We start from the raw sequence: 27689 nt of genomic DNA, 5'->3' as shown, positions 1-27689 counted from the left end.
TGCCACAGGCTAACTTTGGCTCAGGACGGAGCCTCTCGGGGAGGATGGAGTAGGGAGCGAGAGCGGGGGGGCACGGGCAGGGAGAGGAAAGACGGCAGGAGACAGAAATGCAAACACGGCCTGACAGCCGTGGGGCAGGGGGAGGGGAGGAGGAAAAAGCAGGGTAAACCTGGCAGGATGGAGCAGGAAACCGGGCTGGAGCGAGCAGGGCGATGGTGAGATAGTGCTTCCTGCCGAGGGAGAACGGCAGACAGATAAACACTCCCAGACAGGCACTCGCTGACCCCTCTTCGGGATGCTTTGGGATGACGTGGTGTCAGGTCTCTGGGGCAGAGCAGAGTCCCAAAAACAGGTGGGAGCATGGTCAGGCACTGGGTGTAGCCGTGCTTCGCTGCCCAGGACAGCTGGCTCGGAAATACCCTGATATAAATCCCTGCCTGAAGGCACCAAGGGACGAGGACTGTAGGATACATGGGTAACTTTGCTCCTCAGGACAGCCCATCTCTCTTGAAAGTGGCTCTGTTTCTCTTCCCTGATGGACTCCCAGCTTGGAAGTCGAGAAGCTGAAGGAGCCCAAAGAGCTTGTGCCTTTTTTTACCTCATTACCCATTAGTGCAGGTGGTTATAAGATGCCAGAAAAGAACCAGTTAAAGTTTATCAGCCATGAGAGGCTAAAGAGACCTGTTGGGGTGCATGCACTGAGGCCAAGCAGCTTTTTAGATTGAGGCCTGTCTGGCCAGAGCCACAGGGGATGGCTGTGCAGCTGTGGAGTGCCAGGGGCTGGGGAAGCAGGGAGGAAAGCCCAGCCTCAGGGTGCTGCTGCTCTGACTGTGGCTTCTGCTTGTGTTGTGACCGTGCTGCTGTTGTGTAATGTGCTGCTTATGTCCCTGCCCAGCCCATCCCACTCCCCACCTGGCTGCCAGGCAGGGGGGTGCTTTGGTTGAGGTCTCCCCTGGTTGCAAGTGCTGAGCTGGAGGAGAGCCCTGTTTCTTCAGTCCCCAAACACCCTGTCTGTTTGGACACATGTCCTTCCTCCTCACCTGGCATTGCTGCAGACCCAGGATGCTTAAGGCATCTCTGAGTCTGGTGCCAAGAAAAAAGCATTTCCACCCACTCTGGTGGTCCTCTGGTGGCCTCTTCCTCAGCCCTCCTATTGGTTCCTGCTCAGGGGGCTCCTGCCTTCACACACCAACTTGCCCACAGGTGTTTTGGGGCAAAGATGATGTCTCATACTTCTGGTGGTGGACCGGAAGGATCAGACACCCAATAGTGATGGTCACCTCTGTGTTTGTATTGACTGAGTTTCTATAATTATTTTTCCTTTCTGTCCCCTGAGAAAGGACATGTGTTCTAGTTGAAGCAAAGGAACATCTCATGCTTTGGGGACGTCCTCACAAATTGGTGAGGATACAAATCTGACACGCTTTGATTTGGTGTCGTTTCAGCACTTTGAGGTGCATGGATGAAAATTTATAGACCAAAGGATCAGTGCCTTGCCATTGGCACTGCCCACCATGAGAAGGAGAAAGGTGCTGCCCCAGGCCTGAGCGAGCTCCTGGTGTGTGGGTTCAGTTGTGTGGCTGGGACTGCAATGCTGCTCTACCACAATACCAAGATTAGAGGGGCTGATCCTGCACTGAGAAGCACAGCCCCCCCGTTTAACCCTTCGGAAGCAGATCTGAACTGAGGGTCAACCCTGAGTTATGGAACAGGGAACATCTTCCATGAACCCATAAAACAAGGGGTCTGCTCTGTTTGTCCTTGTGCACATGCATAGTTCGGGGGTGATTTTCAGTTTTCTATCATTATAATTTTTCATTTGTTCATTGCTTGCTCGTTAGCCTGTTTCCATCTCTGTTTTCCTCCCAGCTTCACTGTGAGCATGGGTGGCTGTCACCCTGCCCTTCAGTTGTGTGGCAGTCCTTGGGCACAGGCTGCTGGGCAGAATCTGCTCCATTTTGGTGTCAGCTCCCACCATGGTTTGGGGCTTTCTCTGCCCGCTATGAAGCTGGAGAGAAGACACCTGGTGTTTCATCCCTACATTGGCTGGAGCCTGACGTTTATTTCTCAGCCTCATGTGATATCTCACCTCTCTGCAAAACAAGCCTTCCTCCCTGCTGGAGAGCATCGGGAGGAGGAAGAGGAGGAGCTGACAGCCCTACTTCAAATTTCCCCTGCTGCTCTGCCAGCTGCCTGCTCCTCGTGTGATGTGACACTCACGCTTTGCTGCTCCAACCCACAGTTGGATGCTTGCCCCGTGCATGAGAACGAGTTGCTCCATGGGGGAACTTCAGCCCTGTAGGTGGGAATTTGGCCTGGCTCTGCCTCCAGCACGTGGACTTTCCACATGTCTGTGGGCAACCACGGGTCCTCCAGCACGAGGGCAGTGAGTTATACCAGCACAGGCAGGTGGGGAGTTGTGACTGGAGCAGGGAAAAAATGGCATCTGAGGTCCTGGAGTTAGTTCCTGTGGGGCACATGCAGTTTCACCAGCAAATGCTGCTAATTCGGACAAGTCCAGCCTGGAAAGCAGGAGGAGAGGTCTGCAGAAAGAGCAGAGTAAAGCTTCTCCCTCTGCCCCAGTGCTAGCTACTGCTGCTCTTTTGCAGAGTCCCTGTTGGCCAGCGAGGTACCAGAATTTTACTGTTGGCCATCTGGGAGCAGAGCTTTGCTCACATAATAACTGGTGCAAACAAAATTTTCCTTTTTAGAAAGTGTCCAAATCTTGAGTTTCTGCCTTGCTTTGTTGGACAGATGCTCATTGACTAGGAATTTTTTATCTGAAAACAGCAAAGTAGAGATGGGGCGATAGGGTCAGGGGAGCTCTGCTGGGGGAAAGGACACTCTTTTTTCCCTTCCGGCCTATCTTTTGTCCCAGTACAGCACTGGGGTGGGCAGGCTGGGCTGGGTACACAAGGTGCAGGGATACAGGCCTCACCTGGACCAGCTTTGCTTTGTGCGTGTTACCTTGTAGCTCTTGTCACAGAACCTCAAGGTGTGGTGGCAGGAGCGTGAGCTGGCCCGGTTAGCTGGGGACATGCGACGTCTGTGGGCAGAGCGATCCAGCCCAGCGCTGGGGAAGGAAGTCAGGGAGAAGGACAGAGTGTGAACAAAATCCCTCTCCGGAAAGGCGCCCTGTTAATCAGTCAGCAGGGCCGACTCAGCAGAGAGGGAGGGAAGGGGAAGCAGAGAGGGGCTGAGGTGGTGTGTGGGGGCTTGGGGGAGGATCCGGTGCAGGGCTTCCTGTGAGTGGAAGCAGGCGGAGAGCAGGAGCTGTGTTGTGCCATACTGTACCATACTGTACCATACCGTGTTATACCTGCACCTTGTCCCACACACAGCCTTTGCTCTGTTCCCAAAGCCATAGCACACTGTGGCAGTGCTGGCTCTGGCACTGGTGCTGCTCTGCAGGGATTCAGCAGCTGCAGCCGTCGCAAGGAAAACCAGGCCCCGTGTGAGGCTTTCCCATAACATGCCCAAGGGCGGAGAGATGAGATCAGGCTGCAAGATGCCCTGGGGTGGCTAGCACTTTCCAGGGTGAGTGTGGCTTCCCCACAAGGCAGGGAGAGCCCTGGATGCAGGATGCAACTGAGAGCAGCACTGGTGTCAGGGTGCAGAAAGAGGTAGAGGGGCCTGAAAATGAAGCAGCTGCCAGTGATAAGGAGAAGGCCCTCAGTGCAGCCTGGCCCCTTCCAGAGCCACGCACTGCAAGATCAAGGCAAGGAAAACTGCTGGGAAACGTGCTTCTCTGGAAATAGACAAGGTGTGAGTGGCTGTGGGCTCCTGCTTCCTCTCACCCCATCCCATCAATCCCCCTCTGTTTATTTTAATATCCTGCTGCCAACTCGCTTGAAAAAAGCTGCAACCATCTTGAAAAAACAAAGCCAGAGCTGCCGCATGCCTTTTTAATTACATTAATGCTCTCCCTGTGCAAGGGCACAACTGGATGTGCGGGAGAAAGCGGGCTCTGCTTGGAGGGCTGAGGAGATAAAGCATCACAGGGGTTGGAGGTGGGGAAGGAGGGACTCAGAGGAGAGGAGACACTCCATGCTCTGGAGACATCTCCCTCGCACCCTGGGATTTGCCAGAGACACAAACCATCTGTGTGTCGGTTAGCAGAGATTTAATGGCCAAACCCAGCACCAAGTTCAGTGCTGGGGAGAGTGAAACGCAAGAGAGAGCCATGGCAGGGCACATGCTCCCGCAGGGAGGGAAAGGGCAAGGCCAGCAATGGGGTGGATCCATCTGGCAAGCACAGAGTGATAGAGAATTTTTGCAGGGAAAGCCGATGGCTTTGAAGATGATTTTGCAGGCTGGGAATGGCTCTGTGCATCCCTTTGCCTGTCCTGGATGCCATGTGTGGCTCTGGGCATTGGCATCCCAAGATGCCAGGCTTAGTGTGGGGCATCAGCATGAGTAGTGGGTCCCCAGCGTGAGCCACTGCAGGGAGTCCCCAGAGTTCCCAGCAGTCTGGGGCCAGTGAAGAGGCTGGATGGCCAGAAGATCTGGCCCAGCAGTGCTGCCAGCAGCAGGAGTGTCCCCAGCCCCACGCCGCGGTGCTTTCGGAGTGAGCAGTGGTTCCTTTCCTGTTGTACTCACGGAGGGCCATAGACAGGATGCATCTGCAGGAATCCCACAGCCCCAACCTGCACAGATCGTACTTTTCCTTTCTTCCCCTCCACCCCCTGGTGTTGTTTGCTAACAGGTCACCAGGCAGCACGTGAAGGGAGGCAGGGGGTTATTTCTGCTGCTGTCCTGCTCCCCCCAGCCCCAGTGGTGGAGCACAGCATTAGCCAAGAGACTTCTGCCACCTTGGCACTTACTTAGTGGTTCAAGCAGAGGGACCACGCCAGTTTTAAGACCTGATTGAGTGCCTGTTGCAGCCAGCAATGGACCTGGCTCTGCCAGGGTTTTGGGGATTACCTTTCTGCTCACTGCCCCAGATCATGCACGGCATGAGAGGTTTTGCTGTCCCCAGCCAGCCCCATGCAAGCCATTATCTTCTGCATTTTGGGCTGAGCACTGTGGGGGTGGCAGGCACCCCCAGCTGCTCCCTGGGGCAATGGACAGACAAACTGTGGCCATCTGGAGAGCAGTGTTTGCACTGGGATAAGTGTGTCCGGCATTAATAGGAAACGCAGCTTAGCAGACAGATTCCTCCCCCCGCCTCCTTTTTTAATAAACCTTGTTACATTTTGAAGGGATTTTACAAAAAATGCGGTCATTTATTTTCACAGCCCCAGGGCACATTTTTTCTGTGTGACATCTGACGTCCCCTCCGTCGGGGAAGGGGAGGTTGGAGGCACAAGGTGGGGTGTCCTCCATGGGGGCTGAGCACCACACAGCCCCAGGGACCACAGTGACACCGATCCGTGTGTTGAGTGACAAGTGATGGCTGCTGTTGTTGCTGTTGTTGCTGTTGTTGTTGAGGGAGAGGTGTCTGTAAGACAGGCCGTGGCAGCGGGACACGCACGCAGGCGGAGGTGGGCCAGGACAGCCCCTGGGCTGACACTGCTTCATGTGGGCAAGTGGAGGGGAGGCGGGAGATGGTGGGGGGGTGGGGGAGATGCCTGTCACCCTGCGGTTGCCATGGGGGCAGCCATGGGGACACCACCTCAGAGCCGTGCGCAGGCGGGAAGGAAGTGGAGAACAATTGGGGAGAACAAGGCCGGCAGCCCGGGCCTGGCAGTGCTGGCGGTGCCGCTCCGCACGTCCCTCAGTGCCGCGTCCTCCTCAGCAGCCTCTCCCGGTGGCGGTGGGCCCTGGGCACTGTGCTTTCTCCCCCAGCCTGGATCCCCATGCCACCCCTGTGTCTGAGAAGCTGGTGGCCATTTGTTGTCTCCTGTGTTAGGGTTCCCCATAGAGAAACATTTCTAGAATCACTGGATCATTAAAGTGGGAAAAGACTTCTAAGATCATCAAGTCCAACCATTAACCCAGCACCACCGTGTTCACCACTAAATCATGTCCCCAGGTGCCATACCCGCATGTCTTCTGAACACTTCCAGGGATGGTGGCTCTACCACTACCCTGGGAAGCCTGTTCCAATGCCTGACCACCTTTCCAGTGTAGAAATTTTTTCTAATATCCAATGTTAACCTCTCCTGGTGCAACCTAAGACCATTTCCTCTTGTCCTGAGGCTCTCATGGCTCTACCACAGCACTTCTGAGATCTGTAGTCCTAAGGTCACAGTTTTGGAAGAGAGGTGTCACAGCTGCTTGTGAAACGTGTGAAAACACCACATCCTTGAGACCTCTCCTGACAGATCTCTCTGATACCTGGCTTTGAATGGTACGAGGGAAGGAAACAGACATACACAGAGCACAGTTGCAAAAAAACTCGTGTTTTTGTAGAAAGTCAAGCTAGCAGCATATTTTTGCATTCTTTTCTTCCTTAGCATTTAGCACCTACCTGACTCACAGCCTCACATTCCATAATGTTTTTTCCCCTCTCTATTTCTGGTTAGTTTGCTTGTTTTTGCAGTCAACGAGATTTCTTTTGAATTATCTCACATCTCCAGAAGCTGGAGTTTTAAGATAAAGATCATGAAGTAATGACAGTCAGCAACATTGTGCTGATGAAAAACAACAGTAGTCTCTGGGGGTAACCGGTACTTCGAGATGTTTTGTCCATGAGGAGCTCACTTAGGGTGCGTGTCTGGCATGCCAGAGGTGCAAACACACAGAAAGTGGGACTCTCTCTGAAAAAAACTGGAAGAAAAGCATGATAATGTTTAACTGCCTGTCCTTGAGCCTGGATAACTTCACTCCTGGAATGCCTGTCCAGTGGTGCAGGGAAGGGGGCTGCTGCGATCCACAAAGGATTGGTCCTGTTCAGGTGACTGTACCTGAGAGTGTGCCACAGGAGAAGGGCATTCTTTGAATGCCTCCTGGCTCTGGAGAGCATCTCTGTACAAACACAATTGTGGTTTTTGGGAATCCCTGATTTGTCCCGCTGATTACAGAAAGCTACATGTGTATGGAAAAATCTCCTGCCAGACTCCCTCTGGTTAGCAGAGGGGATTATTTCAGAGCCCTAGTCCAAGCAAGCTCAGTATCATTCACCTGGTGAGGAATGGCCACAGCTGAATTCTCCAATTTCTGGTCTTCCATTCTTTTTCTAGCCCTCATCTGTGCTAGGCTGTCTATCAGAGCCCAGGGGCTGTCTGGCCCTGGCTCAAGAGCTGAAGATCTGCTCAATGGAGCCAGGAGGGCAAACCTCTGCAGGCAAACCTCTTGTGTCCCTCTGAGCCAGCATTAACTACCTTGTAGGAGCAGACCCCAAGAAGATGTTCCCTGAAGCCATTGCCCCTCTCTGGGCTCGTGGTACCAGGATAGCTGCTGCCCATAGCACTGGGCCCAGGCTGATGGATGTCTGCATCATCCCCTCTCTCCTGTGTCTCCACAGATCTGGTGAGCAGCTATTCTATGACCCCTCCTACTCTGAGCATCACTGAGGAGGAGCACGTCATCAACGCCAAGGACACACTGACCATCACCTGCAGGTAGGCACCAGCAAGTGTGGCTCTGTCTAGACTACTCTTACCTGGCGAGTGTTGGAGGACCAGGCAAGGAGAGCCCACCAGGGACACCTTGGCAAAATTAGCATGTCTGACTAGAAATCTTCCACATCCCCTAAGTGTGAATTCATCTAATTAATTGAAAAAGAAGCCAAAGACGTCTCAGAGGATTCAGTGATAACCTCTGCTGTAGTTTTTCAGAGAAGAAGAAAGATAGAGAAAAATTTTGTGTGATTTGATAGCTTTTTTGTAAGCTCTTCAGGGAAACTGGTCTTCCTGACTCTCCCTGTCTTTCTCTGACGTTGCTTATTCTCACCTCATTGGGGCCACTAGGATTGAAGTTCTGGTTTCTAAATCTGGTGGGGCATTTGGGAGACACTGAGAAATATCCATGGGAGAAGGCAACGCTGCCCTTAGTGGTGGCTATGAGAGGCTTCCAGCTTTTCTAGGAAGATGGGATTTAATGCTCTCCCTTTATATATGTGGGTGAAAAGAAGCCCCAGCCAGGGTCGGGTGAATAACCGTGAGAGGAGCTGGATAATCTCTGGTTGTTTTGGACACTGTGGCTCTGAAAAGGTGGTGTGCCTGAACTGATTTATCCACGCTGGGACACTCAGCTGTGCATGTTTTCTGGACTGCCTCCTGTCTCAGAAAGTAAAAAAAAAAAAACATAAACAAGTGGGAGAATTGCCCAAGGTCAATTTTCCTGGAGTTTCCCTTCAGCAGCTGAAAACAGACCCATGCTTGGGATCTGAATGCTGGGTCCAATGGGGATCTAAATTCAGTGTGGGCCTCAATTGGGTGTTTCTCAGTGTTATATATAACCACAGAGCAATTACTGCAAACACTTGGCTGGCATTGTGTTCATGTCTTGTCACAAACATATTTAACTTTTCCTGGAACAGATGGCATTGCTTTTCCTTTGTGAATCAGTTCATAGCCAAGGGAGAAGGACAGAGGAAAGGTTGTTGATGTTAATTACTGAACTGATTTCACTTGGTCTGGGAAGCTGAGTGGTTGTGGGCTTGTTTTCATCCGGTGACTTGAAGAGCCATGACGTGTGCTGAGATGTAGGAAAAGTGTGAATTGGAGGACTGTCCATGGCTGTCCGTGGGGGACTGTGGTCAGCCGTAGAGCTACTGTGGGAGCATAGAGGAACAGACGGGAGTTTGGGGATTCCAGTGCTCTGCCATGGTACTTTTCTCCACAGAGGGATGTGGGAACTGACACTCTCTGTTAAAACTTTGGAAGAGGGGAGACTCAGTGAGGTTGTTCTGAATGAGCTTAGAATCAGGGCAGACCCTTCCTCAGCGGGGGCCCAGAAAGGGACACAGAAAGCAGTTTCAAGACTGTTGTCTATAGATTGAGCCAAGGTGAAAGGACATACTGAAGTTGGAGGTGTGGTAAAAGAAAGTGTCTTCTGCAGCTGTGAAAGACTGAACTGGACAGCCAAAGAGCACAGGGCCCTCTGCAAACAGCACTAAAACCCACGTACCCTCTGCCCGTATTACTCTTTGGCTGCTCCTTGCTTCTGCATCCCGGTGTCCCAGATGTGCTCCATGGGGCTGTGCAATGTCCTTCACACTATCTGCAGGTAGATAAATCTCAGTATCTCCTGCATGGCCCAGACGGTTCCCCTTTTCCTTCTGAGCTCTCAGTCCTATGTTTGTCTGTCTTGAGGAGAGGACTTTGACTGTGGGACACTGTTACTTCATTTGAATCTTTCCTGGTCCCTGGCTCTCTAATTACACCCAGCTGCTTCTCCAACCTCTTCTCTGGGCCATGGCCCACCCTGGGAAGACCTGGCTAGTGTTAATGGGAGCTGAAGGGATAAACATGCAGACCACCAAGAGAACAGGCAAAGGAGAGAGTGGTGGGGCAGGGTAGGGCAGAAACAAATACAAAATAAAATCCAGAATCGAGGGATTTCTTGCTGAACATCATGTTGGAGGTGACTTCAGTTTGACCCTGGTCTTCTCTTGAGAACAATGTCCTCTGGCTGCTCTTTGAGCTGCCCTGGAGCCAGGAGTATGGGCCTGCTTGAAGCAGTGCTTCAGAAGAAAGACGAGCTCAAAACCCCTGTGTGAGACTCCCTGGAGACCTTTCAAGCTTCACCCACCGAGTGTGAGAGTCCTGCCACCAACTGTGCTCTCAGGCTCCCTCGCAGCAGCCTGGATCTCAAACATCCACAGCTCTGCAGCCCTGCTCCTGCTCCACAGCCCACCAAGCCTCATCGGTGATCAGAGTCCATGCCAGGCCATGGGATAAGCAATGCCTCTGGAGCTGGCCATGCTTAACAAATACCCAAAGGCACAACACACACACAAGGAACCACCAGATGCTGGGGCTCTGCTTTTGCAAATGGCATCATATACAGTCATGTTCCCTTGTCACCCAGCACAAGGCACCCTTGAGAGGCCCAGACAGAGCAGGGCACCAGTGCAGGAACATTCTCCAAAATAGAGATTGTGCCAGGGCTGGCTGAGAGCCCCAGGGATGTTTTGATCCAAGCATGTGGCAGAACAGGGGGAAGGGGATGATGCCCAAATGGACAGTGCAGCTTTTATTAGCTCCCATCTCGAGAAGGAAGGGAAGAATATTGTGAATCTCTTCTTTCATGCCCTTGGCAGCCTGCAGAGGGGGAAAGCAGAGAGCTTTTGCTGTTCCAGCTCGTGGGCATTGGAGTAAACCCCACAGGAGCCAGCTGCACAACAGCAGAAACCTCTGCAGGGATCAACTTTGTCCTGGCTATCCCATCCCATCCCATCCCATCCCATCCCATCCCATCCCGCAGGTGCCAGGCACACAGATGGGGAGCAAAGCAAGAAAAAGAAGGGCAAGGATGCCCTTTGCTGCCCAGTGACCTGTTAACAGAGCTGACTCGCAGATGTGCAAACCCGTCTGTGGCAGAGAGGAAATATTTGACCCCAGGGCCCTCTTGGCTCTCGTGGAGGAAATGAGCACTATGACAGGGCTGAAGGAGCCTGAGGATAATGCAAAGCCCCACAACCACTGCTCCGGAGCGGTGTCCAGGAACACACAACACCTGCTGCTCTCTCCTACAGGTGTGTGGCTGGTGTGAACATCCTCTATGGTGCTGGGGGCAATTTGGTTTGTCTCAGCTAAGCCACAAAGCCACAACCAGCTTTGCCCATCATACCACGCATGGGAGTTTCAAAGACAATTGAAGACGAGGGGTGCCAACATCTCCCTTGAAGAGCATCTATGCTGAAAAGATTGAGGAAAACAGCTGTGAAGAAGCCTACAGTGGATTTTTTTCCAGCTGGCATCAGCAGGCTCCATCACCAAGAGGCACATTATCACCGAGCTGAAAGAAAACAACTTGGGAATAAATCTTGTAAGGTGACAGATAGGAGAGAGGGAACCATCTAGAACTGCTGCTTGGACTCTTCCCCAAATGCAGAGGGTAGATTCAGATCCATGTGAGCCTGGCCTGCCCTCATTCCTGCCTCTTTGTGGTCCTCTTAACACACCAGTGACACTTATTTGGACTCACAGTAATGCCCACACCTTCTGTGTCCCCACCAAGTCTATGGACATTGAAAGGAAATGAAAGCACAGAATGAAAGGAATGCCTGGGTTGAGCTGCCCACGGGCTGGTCGGCACATCTGTGCACTCTGGCCCATCCGTGTTTATATAAATATGTGTCACTCAGCTACTGCAGGCCTTGATGGTTAATGAAACAAGTGGATCTGATAATGTGTGAAAGTCCCAGTAGGTAAACAAACAGAAAGCGGAAACGCTGGAGACCTTTACAATTACCCTGCTCCAAGTGGAGTGCCAAAAATGCCTGGTCTGAAGCTCTCAGCTCTGGGTGAAGAGTGGGGACGAGCCCATGGTCTGTGCCAGTGCAGTGGGACTGTGGACACAGCAACAACAGCCACGGCAGAGGCCACCAGGTGTTCCTGGTTTAGTAATCAGTTTTACTATTATTTTCCCTGTGCATGAATAGGAAGGAAAAAGCTCAAAATTCAGTTCTTATTTTTATTGAAGTGTTCTTGAGACTCTGGTACTTGGGAGAAGCTTGCCTGTGCTTCAAGGACACAAGCTGCCAGAGCTGTACTTACTGTTCTGCCTCAGGCACTGATAGCATTTTTAGTGAAAGCAGAAGTTTGAGTGGGTTAAGAGGGGCTGTGTGGCTGTCCCCAAGGACTCATCACTGCCTCCAGAGCCCTTGTGCCTGGTGACAGGGGAAGAGTGCAGCACACTCTCTCCAAACTCATCTGCAGCGAGCTGGAAGAGAGCAAAGTTTGCAGGAAGATAAATCAGCTGCTGAAGACAAACACAAAGGGGCAGGTCTTTCCCCCATGCTTGGGCAGAAATCCTGTCCTCATTGCGTCTGAGCCATTGTGCCCTCCAATGGCACCTTATCTCACTTCCTCCTCGCTGTCTCTTGCTGTCTGGTGATGGTCACAGCCTGCCTGTGCTTAAAAGCATCTGCCCACAGAGCTGCCCTGGCAGAGCCCTGGCAGAGGACCTGCATGTGCCAACACGTCTATTCCCAGCTTGCATAATAAATGAACCCAGTTTCCCCTCATAGAGCCAATGGTGCTGACAAAAGGCCATTTTTACCCCACAGCTGTCTCTTATGACGGCTTCTTTTTTCCCATTTCTTTTTTTTTTGCACGTACTTAAGTGACTTTCAGCTATATTGGCAAACTTTCAAGTGGGGACTAGGCCTTCCTCTGAAAGGGGCTCTGATTTCACAGAAGGAAACTTCCAGCATGGAATAAAAGCTTGTTTTGTTTGTAGTAAACAAGTGCAGTTATAACAAGCTACGGTGGCACGTGTGTGCACATGCAAGCTCCTGCTCTGGAGATCCTCAGCTATATATAAATACACACATGCACGTTCTCTCTGGGGGTTTCTTGAGTTCCTGGACTTTTCTGTCTGTCTTTGGGCTGCTGGTGTACAGGCTTTGGGGTCATGCCATAAGAGAGGTGTTTGCAGCTCAGTGTCTCTGCAGAGGTGGGAAGGGGCGGCAGCCCCAGGCCCACTGGGGTTTTGAGGGGCTGCAGGGTGCTGTGCAGAGCAAGGGAACCCCCTCCCACAGCAACAGGGAAGGAAACAGCTGGCAGCTGGCCAGAAGGCAGTCAGCTGAGCCTCCCCTTGTTTTCCCCTTGCTGTCTTTTATCCCTGACTCCCTCCTGCTTTTCTCTTTCTCACCTTCTTTCCAGTCTGCTCTCCTTCCCCCATTCTTCTTCCCACTCCATTCATCATACAATGAGCCCCAGCCAGCAGCTACACTGAGCCAAGGGAAATCATCACATCCATGTGTTTCCCTAATAGCTCTGGACCCTTTTAATAATGAGAGGGAATAGAAAATAAATGGAACCTTTCCTTCAGGGCCCTGTGTGTTTCCCTGTCATGGCATTCATACCAGTAGGACAGTGCCATGGGACAGAGGGGCCTGCTTGTGAGCGGGCTGATATCTTACAGCTTAGCATGGCCAGAGAGGTGGCCTGGGGAAGGGGATGAGCCTTTGCTTGCCCAGCACTTAGGGAATCTGGTTGTCTTGTGCCTGTTTTTTCCCTTGGAGGATTGCCATTCCTCCGTGCCTCAGCCCGAGACCGGTGGCTGGCTGGGCCATGCGCAGGTGTGCACAGAGTCACACCAAGCAATGAAGCCACCACCATGTTCACCATGCTCAGCCCAAAGCTAACGCTGCTTTTCGCCCATGTCTAGAGGCCAGCACCCTCTGGAGTGGTCGTGGCCAGGGGGCAAGGTGGATCCTGCTGGGAAGGAGGAGACCGAGTTGGTGGCCTCAGCAGCCCCCAGCAGCGGCCAGGCAATCCAAGAAGAAGACTGCGAGGGGACCGGCACGAAGCCGTACTGCAAAGTGCTGGTGCTGACGGAGGCACAGGCGAACCACACAGGTTACTACCGGTGCTACTACAAGTACATTGATGCCAAAATCGAGGGCACCACAGCAGTCAGCACCTACGTGTTTGTGAGAGGTAAGAGCTGTCGGTGGTGTGCACCTGCAAGGCTGGGAGTGTGGGGCAGCCAATGCACCAACACAGTATCTGAAAGATTAAACATCTCCGTGTGCCTCCCAGGGCAGAACGTGGCTGCTGCAGCCTCGGGGAGGGGGCCAAGGGCTGGTTCCCTGGAAGTGCAGGGGACCAATATCCATCCATGGCAGCAGCGCCTGGGATTCAATTATGTCTCATCCTGGGGGCATTGCTCCAGCCGGGTTGGAATGCAGGAATTCAAGGAGTGAGAGCCTAGCCTCAGAGACACTCCACTACTAAAAAAAGCACAGGAGTTATCTTCTGGGCAGCTGGGGGCTCCTTGAGATGCTGGTGGCCAGGGGTGGTAGTGTTTCATAAAGCTGAGACTGAGAGGGAGAGGATGAGTGGTACAAACACTCCATGTGCAGCCTCCACCTGTTCCCAGACCTGCTGGCCTGAGCTGCTTCACAGTGACAGATCCAGATGCTCCTCTCCATGCTGTGCAGGGGCTGCCCATGCAAGCAGGGTTGTATTTTGGCAGAGGAGGGATGTTACCAGGCTTGGGGCTGGAACCTCAGCTTAGGGAGTGGCTGTGGGGTCAGTACTCAGCGTCTCTGTGTCCCAGGGGTTCCTCCTCTGCCATCTCCCCCACTGCTCACAGCAGGCTCCAGCAAGATAAATTAACTCTGTCCCCTGGAAACAGTTGGCTGAGCTATTTCTCTTTCCACCCCCATTTATTAGTTGGTGCAGTTGTCATGAGCCAGGCAGATCATGACATATAATGCATTTTTCAGAAGTCCCAGGGCAAAGCCAATTTTGCCTCTGCAACTATGCAGAGAAAAATGCAGGGGCAAATCAGAAAAGCTGGGCAGCTGTTGGAGAGGAATTGCAGTCTGTTTGGGCAATTGCTTCCTCTTTCCATGGGCTATGCTGCCCACCCTAAAACAGGACAGAGCCTGCCTGGATTTCAGACATCTGTGAGTTGGACAGTGGTGTTCAGACACTCTAGAGGGTTGTATCAGGATGGAGACAGAGAGCTTCTTAGATATGCTGAAAATCAGTACAACCCCAAAAACTTACGTGCAGGGAGTGCTTTTGCAAGAATTGATTTTCTTTGTGATCCAGCAAATGCCACTTTGCCCCTTGATCCACCTTCTCTCACCTCCAGCCTCCCTGCAGCTCAGGAGCGGCTCTCCTGTTTACCAGAGAGTGCACATGGTGCTGCTTAGGGGCAATAAATCCCACGCTGTCAGGGCCTGTGGGACTCACAGTGCCTGTGGACGGCGTGTGTGCACCAGATCCTGCCAACACCTCGCAGCACTGCTGTGCACACGGCACACCTTCATGCTCAGTCCAATCAGGCTGTCCCCTCTTATGGTTATCAAGCATCTAGGAAACCTCAGAATCTGCCTTTCCAGACAGGACAGGCTTTCAGGCAGGAGAAGGGACATGTCAGGAAAACCCAGGCATATGGTAACCACAGCCATTGCAGAACGTTCAGATAAAGCCTGTTCTTGCTCAACTGGGCTGCAACGTGAGACTGTCCCTGGAGAGCTTGGAAGGGCTGATGTAAGTGTTGGGGATGTTCGGAGACGGGATGATCAGACCACAGGTTTATCCATCAAGCCCATTTCTCATGTTGAGAGCTTGGTGAAATTGCCAGGAACAAAATATCTGTACTTGCCTGGAAAAATAGGTTCTTCTGTATTTTACCTGCAGCTCAGTTCTTAAATGAACTCTCCATGCATGTGTCTCCTTCCCATGTGTCTGGTTAGGTGTGTATTTTATTACAACTAGAGATAGCACTGTAGACACAGAATGCCTCATCAGAGCAGGATAGGCTATGTACAGCCCACATCTCATAAAGCTTAGCATATATTAATGACGAAGATGCTAAATTATTCCCATCCGACCCATTAAGGCAGTCTTAAGGAAATTTGTGATGTTGTCAGAGAGGGGAGTTAATGCATGAATCACAAGCTCACTGGCAGCAAAACTAGCCCAGTAAATCAGTCAGTTCTTGGCTGCCATCTGAGCTTGAAGGGGACTTTGTGGTCTCTCACCTCTGGCAGCTGTGCAGCTCCCCCTTCTCACATGCCCAGGGCTCAGGAGAGGAATGAGGAACATGTTCACACTGGGAAACAAATCTTTGGTTTCAGAAGTCAGCAATCCTGTAGTAGCAAAAACCCCCAGGAAGTAAAGACAAGAACTCTCTGGGCAATCTGTGTTTTTGTAAGAGCTGACCAATTCAGTTTCTTGAGTGTGGGTTGTTTCACCTACACTTTAGAAAAAAGCACTTCACACAGAGGAGAGGCCTTTGCAGCATGACTATCACTCAAGCAGCAGCTTTATAGATCAAAAATTAAAGATTTATGCACTTAACAGTGGGAGCACTGGGTTGGATTGGGTTGGGCCCAATGTGACTTGAACAACAGAATCCACAAGTGAGGATCTTTTCCAAATTCATCTTTGACTTGTCCTTTTAGATGGGTCTCTTTTGGGGTTGGGTATCAGAGGAAAAGAATCTTGAGTTGGACAAACAGAGGTCCTCATGCTACACTCCCTTGAAATCAGTGGTTTAGCTGAAACACAGGTGAATAAAACTAAACGTAGGCCACTGGGATCATTTGGTCTGATTACAGCATGCCAAAAGCTGTAAAATCACCCCTAGCAGGACTCTTAGGCAGCCCAGTGTCTCCCGGATGGAGACCGATCCCCTCCTTATAGACCCCCCTTCACCCAGGGGACAATTTCCATGAATAAAGCCAATCATGACCATGTGCTGGGTGGACATTTACAGAGGAGAGATGCTGGCAACACCATGCCTTCGAGACACTAGGAAGTGTGTCAGATAGCACCCCATGAGGCATAAACCCCTGTGGAAAAGGGCAGGCAGGGGCTGATACTACAGAATAAATCATCTGTCACTGAGGCCACCAAGCAGCCTCACAAATCTTTGTTTCTTCCAATTTTGTCTTCATCCCATTTAGTCAGCCTGGGTCACTGCTGATTCTACACTGGCTCTGCACAGAGTTTAGTGTGACATCCCTGGCCTTGCTAAGTCATTCCATAATGATTATTTTTGGGTGGTTTTGCTCTTCCTGTCAATATTTGTGCTTGCAGCAGTTGGGCGGCAGTGGGGTGGCAGCCCTGGAAAGCTCAGCTCATGTGTTTATCTGCCGGCCGGGATGGCTGCAGGATGACATCTGCATACCATTGCGCTGCGGATCACTTCCTCGCCCGGGAAGGTCGCGCTGCCGGCCGCTGCAGCAGGGCAGCACAGCCCCGGCAGCCCCATGCCAGCCCTGTGCGGGGACACAGCCACCAGCTGGGCAGGCGCCGAGCCCAGGACACGACGCATTGCTTTCACAAAGGGTCACACTCAGGCAGAGACCTTGAGGGCTCCAGGAAAGCGGAGGTCATTTCCCGCACTGCCCAAATGTCATACAAGTGCCGCTGCACTGGTACCGCGTTTGGTGTGGAGGAGCTGGCTGCCTTTGCGTTCCCAAGCTCCAGGTGTCTCCTCTGACTGTCACATGTGGCAGATGGGGCTGAACAGCTCAACACCATTCCCTCTGTGAAGCTTGTGCTGTGTTAAGGAAATTCAGAAAGCCTCCTTTTTTTACTGGTTGTTGCCTTTTCCCAGTTTTTTCTTCTTTTTTAGTAGTTGTTCTCTTTGTATCTTTTCTTCAGATTTTGAACAGCCATTTATCAACAAGCCGGAGACCCTCCTCATCAGCAAGAAGGAGAACACTTGGGTACCATGCCTCGTGTCTGTCCCAGATCTTAACGTCACACTGACCTCGGTGAGAGCTCAGCCGCTGGGAGACTCTGGACCGAGATGTATTGCATTTGTTCTGCATTTGTAATTGCCTGAGTGGAAGCAGGACAGGCACTGCCAGGAAAGGAAAATGCATGGGATACATTTTCCATGGAAAGTACAAGCCACTGGCTTCCTCATTTTATTTGCTGGTTGAGGCTGTGTTGTCCAGTTCCCTTGGGCAGACCCCACGGGTTTCCTGCCAACCTTGCTTCTCTTCCCTGGAGCTCTATAAAACAAAACAAGACTTTGTTTTAAACCCATTTCCCCACAGCATCCCCTGTTTGCCTCGTCTCTGTGATCTACAACCCCTCTAGGTGGTCAGCATCCCCCCAAGGGAGGAGGCTGCAGCCCTGGGGCTCATGACTAAAAACAGGTCTCTTATCAGTTTGCTTTTGCTTTCGCCTTTTTTTTCCCTTTTTTTTTTTTTTTTTTTACAATGCAAATACATCCTTCCAGGATGAGTGTTACTATTGTACAAAGGCCTCCAGGGACACTCTGGGGGCCAGGGGCCTTTCCCTTGCCCAGGAAGGACACTACCCAAGGTCAGCACTCATCCCGGTGGGGCTGATGTTTGGGACATCAGCATCGGTTTCCTTAGCTATCTCTAGAAGTTTCCATTCCTGGAAGTCTCTGGCCCGCTCTGCAAACAAGGAGGCTCATGGTGCAGGATGAGGATGCTCAGGGTAGAGGGGAGGCCACGATTCCTAGATGGCAAACCCTCAGGGGGAGAGTGCAGGAGGCCATCACAGCATGATGCTGCATCGTTTCTTCCCACAAAAGGGATGTGTTAGCCAGCATAAAGCCTGGGAGGTGTGGAGTGGGAATGTTGTTAACCTCTTATTTTAGTTGGCAAAATCTTGATTTTTTCCAGCAAAATTTCTTCATCCACCCTGACGGGAAAAGCACTTTCTGGGACAATAAGAAGGGAATGCAGGTACCCACACACTTGATCAAGGACTTACTGTATGTCCACTGTGAGACTGTAATTGACAAGAAGGTCTTCAAATCCAATTTCTTCATCATCCATATAGCAGGTGAATACTATATTTGGAAAGGTTCAGGGGAGCAGTTTGGGTGGCTCTGAAGTCCATCACTGTGGCTCATGGGAATGTTATGGTCCTCTCTACCTACACAAACTCTGCATGGTGCTTATATCTCTTCTACTGTGTGTCAGACAGAGATACACCATGCAGCAGGAGATCATTCCCAAACCTATAACTGCACAGTCTGAGTCAAAGAGTTACTGGATCATAAATGTCTTTTCCTTACCTCTTCTGCATCAGGGAGTGAGCTCTATGACATCCAGCTGTATCCCAAGAAAGCCATGGAGCTGCTAATGGGAGAGAAGCTGGTCTTGAACTGCACTGTGTGGGCTGAGTTCAACTCTGGCGTCCACTTCCAGTGGACTTACCCTGGCAAACAGGTACCAGCAAACAGAGCAGCTCCCTGTGCACTGAACTCTTACCCATTGAGTCACCCCCTCCTGACCCTTCATTCTTCCTCTTCACATCATTGGCAGGGCTCTGCTTCACAATCCTAACCATGCTGTGCCCTGGACATCTTGGTCAGAGTGTTTTCCCATTTTTTTTCCTTTGTAGCAGAAGGCAGACAGAAGGAAGACCCTTTTCCTGGCAGAAAGCTCCCTTTTTGCCAAGATGTTACTGCTCTGGGGTTCTCAGGAAACCACTGGCTTCACTTTCACCAGTGCAAATCCAGAGCAAACATGATTGGTTTAAAAGGAGCTACTCTAATCATAGAGCCCTTGTTACCAAGAGCCTGTGAGGTGGTCTCTTCCTCACTGTTTTTTCCCTCTTGTATCCTCTGGTTTTTTGAATGGTGAGACAGGGGAGTCCCCTGAGAATATCACTCAGTTCATGGGGCTCCCAGCCTGGTTCCTGGGCTACATACAAGCAAAACATGCTAAGATCTGACCCCAGCCTCCAGGAGTCAGTACACAGAACATGTGCCCTTCCATTCCTGAGGATGGCAGTCAGTTGTGCAAAAACCTGTCCAGGTAGAGGCAAGCACTGAGCATCAGGAATCACAGCTGTGAGGAGTCTATCCACATAGCCCCCTCCTACTGATGTCTTTCATCCCCTTCTCTCTGTCATCTCCCACAGATGCAGCAAGCAGTGATCGAGCCTGAGCGCCGGTCCCTGCAGACATACACGGAGCTCTCCAGTATCCTGACCCTCCACAATGTCAGCCAGCAGGATGTGGGGAAGTACACATGCACTGCCACCAATGGTGCCCAGATGCTGGAGGAGAGCACCGATGTCATCGTGCACGGTACAGCATCTGCCAGTGCCATGCAGAGCCACAGCCAGAGCCCAGCTGCAGCAGAGCCATCCCCAGACTGCTTGGGCAGAGTGGCTCCTGCACCTCCATCCACTCTGCTTTAGTGAAACCCAGCCCTTCTCCAGCCCCTCAGCCTTCCTGCACCTCACCACCATGCTGGGAGCACAGTCACATTCAGCAAGGTCCCAAAACGGAGGGAGAGAGATGCCAACACCAAATTGGCCCAAATACAGTGGGATGGCAGGACACACGTATCCTGCGGACCTGTGGCAAATGCCATGCCCCTGTGGCATGGCTGGCCTGAGGGGCACCAGCTGCGGGTGCACAAGGCACCATCTGCACTGGGTGGCTGTTTCTTGGCAGCAGAAGGTCATGGGGCAGCCCAGCCTTCCTGCATCCCCAGTGGTTCCCAGGAGGGAGACAGAGGCAGCTCTTCAGCTGCCAGGATCTCAGCTGCCCTGTAACGACACACTGCCTGTTCTTGGTCCTTGCTGTTGGGCCCTGTGGAGAGCAGTAGATCTTTGTGACAGCCTGCCCCCTTGAATTCTCCTCCATGGTCCCTTTTTTCCTTGCAGAAAAGCCCTTCATCACCGTGGAGTGGAGGAAGGGCCCAGTGATAGAAGCCACTGCAGGAGACGAAGCCGTGAAGCTGCCAGTGAAAGTCGTGGCTTACCCCCCACCAGACTTCCAGTGGTAACTTACCTTTCTTAGCTTGAGCCACCTTTTCCTCTCCTCCTTTCCCCTGCCAAATGGGGAAGCCTAGCCTGGCTTCCTTGCTAGGTCCCTCTGTGGCCAAGATTGTCACAAATGTCACTTTTTTCCACCCGTGGGGGTCCATTCTCCCACAAGTCCTGGCTCTCAGCTGCACAGCCTGGCTTGGCAGCTCTGCACGGTCTGGAGGGGCCAAGTGGAGTTCCCACAGGAGCTGTCCCTCTTGTCCCTCTGCTGTGGCAATCACAGCCGCCCAGAGGAACCAGGTAGTGGGATGGGTTGTGCACCTCATCATGCTGCACTTCCATCAGAGCTGACTGGAGATGGGAGCTTTGCACCCACTCACTGCTCAGGGCAGAGCTACAACACCCCCAACCCCACACACATCCATATGACACAATGTGCAGACCCATAACTTGGGTCCGGAGAAGGCCCAGGGGTCTCTCCAGAGAGGTCCTCAGTGCTAGCGAGGGGCACCCTGACTGCTTTCTAGTGGGGATGAGCAAACCCCTGCCCAGCTGCCAGTGGGACACTTCCTCCCGATGGCTGCATTTTCTCTCTGCCTCCCCGCAGGTACAAGGATGGAAAGCTAATTCCCAAGCAATCTCAATCTTCAATGCAGATCAAGGATGTGTCGGAGCAGCACGCCGGGACATACACGCTGGTTCTGCGGAACAGGCTGGCGGGGCTGGAGAAGCACATCAGCCTCCAGTTAATCGTCAATGGTAAGAGGGGGCCAGGCCTGGAACTGGGGGGGAAGTGCTGAGCCCATGGCCCCAGTCTTTGGGTTCCTTCAAGACCCAGTCCCCATTGCTGTCCTAAAGCAGTTGGTACCTACATCACCTCTTTCTCCCCCATTGCTGAGGGATGCTATGGCTCCAGTGAGGCTGCTTCCTTCTGGCTTGGGTGACACTAGTTTTGTTCCTGGCTCCCTCACTTTGGACAGGACATGTCCTGGCTCAGGGGCCACTTCCCAATTGCAGTTGGAGATGCTGTTGAGGGTGACCCTGACTGATGCGGACTTGAGAGCAGGGCAGCTGCCACACAGATGAAGTCTTGATCTGGAGGAGTTCCTCTATGTGGGAAGCTCCTCTGGAGTTTTCCCACAGCAGAAACTGGTACCTGTCATGCAGGAAACAGATGCCAGCTAAAACAGTGCTGGAAGGGCACTGCTATCTGAAGATGTGTCTCCAGCAGGCTCTGTGGCCCTGTGCTTTGAGCCCTGCAGCATCCAGACAGTTCCACTCACCAGAGAAAGGAGAAAGGCTGTCACTTGAATCTGCTTAAATATGACCTGCTGTGCCTTGCAGGCCTGAGTTGCCCTGAGATCCAGACAGCTGTAGTGCCCAGGCACTCTGTAAACAGGCCTGGGGAGGGCTGTGCCAGGCCTGGGGATGCAGTGGCTGAGCCTGCAGCTGCTCACAATGTCACTCTGATCCTTGCAGTTCCTCCACACATCCATGAGAAGGAAGCCTCTTCCCCAAGCATCTACTCCAAGAGGAGCCCCCAGGCCCTCACCTGCACTGTCTATGGCATCCCAGCACCGGAGGTGATCCAGTGGCAGTGGAGGCCGTGGATGCCCTGTCGGATGTTCTCCCGACGCAGCCTGTAAGTGCCATTTCTTCCAACACTTGTTTCTTGTCAGGCAACCATTGTGGTGTCATGGGCTTCTTGTGACAGTGGCTGTGTCCCCAACTGTGTCTCGCTTTTGCTCTCCCACCCACAACATGGCATCTTGTGGGGAGGCAGAGTGGAGACACTTGTACTCTGTGTGGGATTTTTTTCCAGGCTGGCTGGTCTCAGACACCAACAGCTTCCACAGCATCCTCTGCATCCTCAGCCACCTGCATCTGTCAGTGGATGTCCATGGCCCAGCCACACCTCACAGCACCTGCAAGGAAACCACTGGTCACTGTGCTAATGGGGAAACTGAGGCAGATTGCAGGAGAAATTGTCACAGCCCCTTGGTGAGACCCCAAGACAGCAGCTGGGGCTCACACCCTTCCTGCCTGGAGGTCCCTGTGGTTTTTCTGTCGTTTGTCTTCTCCTGGGTAATGATGGAAGCAAAAGTGCTCATAGGCAGCTGCTGCTTGTGGGGAAGAACTGCGGAATCCTGGGGAAGTGCCAGATCTCTGCCAGCTGCTGGGATGATTTGCCAGCAGGGTGTTTGTGCCAGCAGCACTAATAGGTAGGCAGGAAGGGTGCATGCCCACTGCCTGTGCCCTGGGAAGCTGAGGCAGCATCAGGCACGGCTGCAGTGGCATTTTTTAATGACAGCCTCAGCTGAAGAAGGAAAAGGGATGCTGGGGCGTTGTAGCCAGAGGAGTCAGGGTGGATGACATCAGGATGCCTGGAGGAAGCTGGGTCCTGCAGCCCTGTGCAGGCTTTTGCCAAGCCAGGGACGCCAGAGAGCTTTCCATTACATGCAAGTGCACTGTGGCCCTGTCAGGAAGCAGAGGGGCCCATGAATTATGAGCACTGTCTCCCAAGGCCACCATATTTCTGCCTAGCACAGCTCCAGAGGATGCAGGAGGCTTCTTTCCAGCTTCCTGTTGTTTACACAGCTCACCAGTGTGTTTGCCCCACCAAATGCTCTGCCCCACGCTGCCAGCATATACCTTTGCCACTGCTCCTGGGCCTTCAGCTCCCCTCTGCTTCCCTGTCACCCTTAGCCTCTCCCTCCCACCCCAACCCACATTTTTGAGCAGATCCTCCCATCTTCCACCCCAACACGCATTTCAAAACACCCTGCAGGCTGCAGCATCCCAGATCCCTGACAGATTTGGGTATTTCTCCCCACACGTCTGTCTAAGCCTGAAGAGGTACCATCATTCCCCTGTGAGACACCAGCAGCACCTCTACTTGGGACGTCTCCCTCCTGGTTTTGTTGAGTCAGAGGCAGCAGGAGCACCCCTGGGTGCTGCACCCTTGGGTGTTGCACCATCTGATCTCTAGGCCATCACCAGCCAGTCAGTGACACCCCTGACTCTCAGTCCCAGCAGGGCTTTAAGGCCTTGGTGCTGAGCAAAATGACATCAAGAGTTGCCCTGGGCACATGTGAATTGACTTCACCCCTGCCTTCCTCCACTCTTAGCAAGGAAAGATGAAGCCCCATGCCTGGGGGTGAAGACACTGCTTGGGACACCTGTATCTGCTCCCTGTCTCAATTTTCACACCTAGAAATTTTTGCCTCACTAGTGGTTGCAAGGCACCTTTATAAAGCACATCAGAACTGTGTAACTGAAAGATCCAGGAAATTCTACAGAGTTATAGGACAGGGCCATCAGTTCTCTGACACAAAGCTGCTTTTGCTGCCTTTTTCCCAGCTGACCTTCTCTGTGTCTCTCTCCTCTTTCCCCTGCTTGTCCCTGGCTGCTGGATTAGCAATAGCAGGCACCGGGCAGCAAGGCGCCATCAGCGGGACCGGATGCCCGAGTGCAAGGACTGGAAAGATGTGTCACAGCAGGACGCCGTGAACCCCATCGAGAGCATTGACACCTGGGTGGAGTTCGTGGAGGGGCGGAACAAGGTGAGGCTCTATTCCAAGCCCATCCTGGGACAGGGAGCTGGAGACGGGCACGGGCACGGAACTCCTTTGCAATCAGCCAGGACAAGTGGCCTGGAAAAGAGCCTGGCAGAGACAGATTTGGGGAGGGCTTCACACCTCTGCTTCTAAAGTAAACCATCAGCGGCCATTCCCAGCCCTGGGGCTCCGCAGTACCAGGCAGCCCCAGGGCGAGGGAGAGCTGTCATCTTTGAGAAATTACCCCGTGTCCAGAGAGACTCCCACTGGGGCTGGCTGCACAGGAGGGATTTCATGGATTGCTATTGAACACAGGGCATCCAGCTAGGGAAAGCATGGGGGATAGGTGCTGTGGGGGCTCCCATGGCCATTTCTGAGCATTTTGTATGAGCTGTTCTGCAAGAACTAAACCCTGCTCATCCTGGTCAGGAGAGCAAGAGTCACAAACTGGCCAGGAAATCTCTGGCCTTGGGAAGGTGTATGTGTCTGGTGGGGCATTTCATCTGGCTGTCCCCATCCTGCTGGGGTGAGGGTGGTTTGGACAAGCTGGCATCCATCTGCCTCAGCTTTGTGAGTGGGAGCAATGTGTGCCCCACAAAGCCACTTCTCCATCACAGCATTTCCTCTCTGGAAGGAACATCTCTCCCTCACTGCAGTGTGTGACCTGCTTGCTGCTTGTTTCTTTCCGTGTCCCTGGTAGCCATGAGTGTCAGGTCTGCGCCGTGACGGGGTTCCTGTCCCCACTGGTGTCGGGCACCAGGCGCTCACAGAGGGATGCAGAACAAACAAATGGGCCCCTGTTTCCGAAAGTCACTTCCTGTTTTCCTACACACCTCTAAAGGCACTTCCCGTCCCCTGGCCTGGCCGGGAGTTCATCACTCTGCCAAAAGGGTGGCAAGGGCAGATGCTTCTCCTCCCAGAGCAGCTAAAGGGAGAATGAGGGATTGATGTTCCTCAGGGACGCAAGCAGGGGTGGTGAGAGCTCCTGGGTGAGAACCCCTTGTGTCCTACTATGGATGTGATACTTGTATTGGTCCTTTTTGATCCTTCCCTATTTTCCTCATTTTCTTCCTCCTATTCCTCAGCTGCGTCCTTCTCATTCCATTTGTTTGGTTGTAACTCTCCTGGAGCTTCAACTTAGGTTGTGCATCCCACAGGTGTGCAAGAGCTCTGGGAGAAAAGAGCTCTTCCAGTTACAGTGGGATGCTACATCCTCAAATCTGCTTTCTCTCTCTCTCTCCTTGTCCTTTCTGCCTGTCTTCTCTTACCATCCTCCTGTTTTTAATTCCATCTGTAAAGGCCAGAATGAGCCACAGGATGTGCAGTGCACAGCCATGCACTGCAGGCAGCGGGATGATGTCAGATCAAGAAACCCCAACTCAAACATAACACTGCAGATCAGAAGGAAAATCCCCAAGAAACAGGAAAGACACCAACAAAAGTGCCAGCAATAGGGTCACTTTGGCTGTGTGAATAACCCCGAGAAACGGAAAAGGCAATGCACAAAAGTACCAGTAATAAAGTCACTTCAGCTGTGTTGAGTATGCACTGAATGAATGACTGTTCCTTCTGGTTAACATAACCTAATACATTGCCCCTCAGAACGGAAATGCTTCCCAAAGTCTATGGGATGAATAGTAAAGGCAAAGAAGTTTCCCTGTAGGAACACGTTAATTTTTCATTTTAAACACAGTCTCATTAGAGAGATTTCTGCATGTGCTTAACTTGTTGTTTAAGCTGGAGCCTCAAACTGCAAGTCTCCTCTAAGGGGAGTGCTTGTAACACATTTGGTAGCTCACACATGTGCAGTGTGAGCCAAGAGGAGGAGGAGAGCAGCCTTATTCCCCAGCTGCTTTTTCTGGCTTATTTGGAGGCAGCATGCCCTGGGTCCATGCTCCCAGGATGGCAGCTTGGCTGTTTGCCCAGTCTTAGTCATGTCTTGCTGGAAGGAGAGACAAGGAAGCTTTTAGGACCGTGTCTATGTACACTTGGAATTCAAAGGGAGAAGATGAAAGCTCTTCCTGAAGGGATGAGAGCTGGGATATTTTCACAGGTTTGATTTCTCCTTATGGGTAAAAGGAGTGCTTTAAGGTCTGTAAGTACCTGTAAATTCCACTGAACCCTGTGGGACACTAAGTAGTCACTTAACTGCAGAGGGCTCAGGGAATCAAAGCCCTGGTGTCCTTTCCCTTTCTCCCCACTGTTATAAATAAAGCTTAGCAAGAGCTTAGCCATCCCCTCAGCCCTGCATCATGTTACTGTCCCCCTTGCTGAGCACTGTCCCCTTTGTGACCTGAGGGGCTTTGCAAGAAGTTTGCTCCCATGGAGAGGCATCTATGCTGACTGGGCTTCATAAAAAGAAGCAGAGATTGGGAATAAAATCATGTTGTTGTTGCTCAAGCCAACAGATAAAGCTTGATATGCACAAAGGGCTGTAGAATAAGGGGATATTTTTGCATAACCCTTTCCCAGGTACAGCTGTTGGGGGCTTTGCTATCTGCCAGACAGCAGCAGCGATCCTACTTCTCTTCCCTGTTGCTCTTCCTAACTCCTCCATATGTTCTCTTCCCCCATCAGACAGTCAGCAAACTGGCCATCCAAGAGGCCAATGTCTCAGCCATGTACAAGTGTATTGCCTCTAATAAAGTGGGTCGAGATGAGCGGCTGATCTACTTCTATGTGACCAGTGAGTACTGCAAAATCCTCCTCCCACCTGCATCAGCCAAGCTCTCTGCTTGAAACAGGCAGGTCCCTAGAGCTGCCAGATCCTGCCATTCACAGGATCTTCAACAGAGACTGCTGGAAAAGTAAGCAGGAAAGCAGGGCTAACCCAGAGCTCTGCTGGGTGGCAAATGCCTGAAGCCCTGGCAGCAGATAGCACAGGGACAGTTGGGCAGGCAGACCAGGGAATGAGCCAGCACTGCCTGTGCCTAGGTCCTGAAGCAGCCCTGGCAGGTCCTGGGCAGGTGTTGGGCTGGGGACATCCCGCTGGCTCACGCCCAGGCAGCTCCCTGGGCTGGGGATGTGTCTGGTCCAAGAGCATCCTCTAGTGGCACCGCCCGACCCTATCCCAGGCCAGGTCCCGCTGGCCCCAGGCCCCGGCAATGATCCCACGGGATTTTGGTGGTGAGAGGAAGCTGAGAAACCAGAGCCCAGTGGTGTGGGCTGGAGTCATGGCCCATAGGCAGCTGTATGAGCCTCCTGCCAGAGGTTCCCCGTCCTGGCGGGAGCCTGTCCCTGTCTGCTGGGACAGGGAGCCCAGCAAGGGCACAGCAAAAGCTTATCTTACGGAATGAGAATTCCATAATAAAATTCCCAGCCCAGAAGGCTGGGCTCATGGCCCTTGTTGTAGTACCTGTGCTGTCAGAGCCACCAGCTGTTGTGAAGCCAGATGAACATCTTCAGTCACTGCTTCAGTAATGCTCTCCGTGCTGTTGTCCAGGCTGCTGTGTCACTGCCTGCACATGTAAAAGTGGGCATGGATGCAAACCAGAATGCTGCAGCTGAGTTGGGAGCAGTAACAGCCTAATTCAGATCTCCCTGGCTTGTTTCATTTTTGGCTCCATCTTAATCTGGCCCTGGGACTTGAGCATATCCCGTAGCATTCACTGGGCTTAAGCTGTGGTTGCCAGCAGTTTGCATGTCACAGTTCTGGTCTACAGTGGTTACCTTTACCCTGGCTGAGGACAGGCAGACCTCAGAGAGCTGAGCCCAAGGAGACAATTTCATTGTGTTTGGCAGCTCAGCCATGAAAACTCATTCACATGTTCATTTCCTTCCTGAAAGCCATTCCAGACGGGTTTGAGATTGAGTCCCAGCCCTCGGAAGCGCCCATAGA

The 27689-nt window shown here is 52.3% G+C and overlaps 1 protein-coding gene across 1 annotated transcript in view; it reads left to right on the top strand.

Moving 5' to 3' along the window:
- The window catches only part of FLT4 (fms related tyrosine kinase 4), a 54917-nt gene that overhangs the window by 11193 nt on the left and 16035 nt on the right, over window positions 1-27689 (top strand). Inside the window, 13 exon segments of the mRNA XM_017728092.1 lie at window positions 7409-7505; window positions 13228-13499; window positions 17190-17302; window positions 18191-18353; window positions 18603-18742; window positions 19440-19608; window positions 20193-20310; window positions 20902-21053; window positions 21774-21936; window positions 23713-23857; window positions 26429-26537; window positions 27638-27685; window positions 27688-27689. The exon segment at window positions 27688-27689 is cut by the window's right edge and continues 301 nt beyond it. Of these exon segments, the coding sequence (XP_017583581.1) occupies window positions 7429-7505; window positions 13228-13499; window positions 17190-17302; window positions 18191-18353; window positions 18603-18742; window positions 19440-19608; window positions 20193-20310; window positions 20902-21053; window positions 21774-21936; window positions 23713-23857; window positions 26429-26537; window positions 27638-27685; window positions 27688-27689 (1671 nt within the window). The 5' untranslated portion in view covers window positions 7409-7428.

The sequence above is a fragment of the Corvus brachyrhynchos genome, unplaced genomic scaffold (genome assembly GCF_000691975.1).
Source record: "Corvus brachyrhynchos isolate BGI_N302 unplaced genomic scaffold, ASM69197v1 scaffold21, whole genome shotgun sequence".
Taxonomy (NCBI): Eukaryota; Metazoa; Chordata; class Aves; order Passeriformes; family Corvidae; genus Corvus; species Corvus brachyrhynchos.
This window is presented reverse-complemented; position numbering and strand designations above follow the sequence as displayed.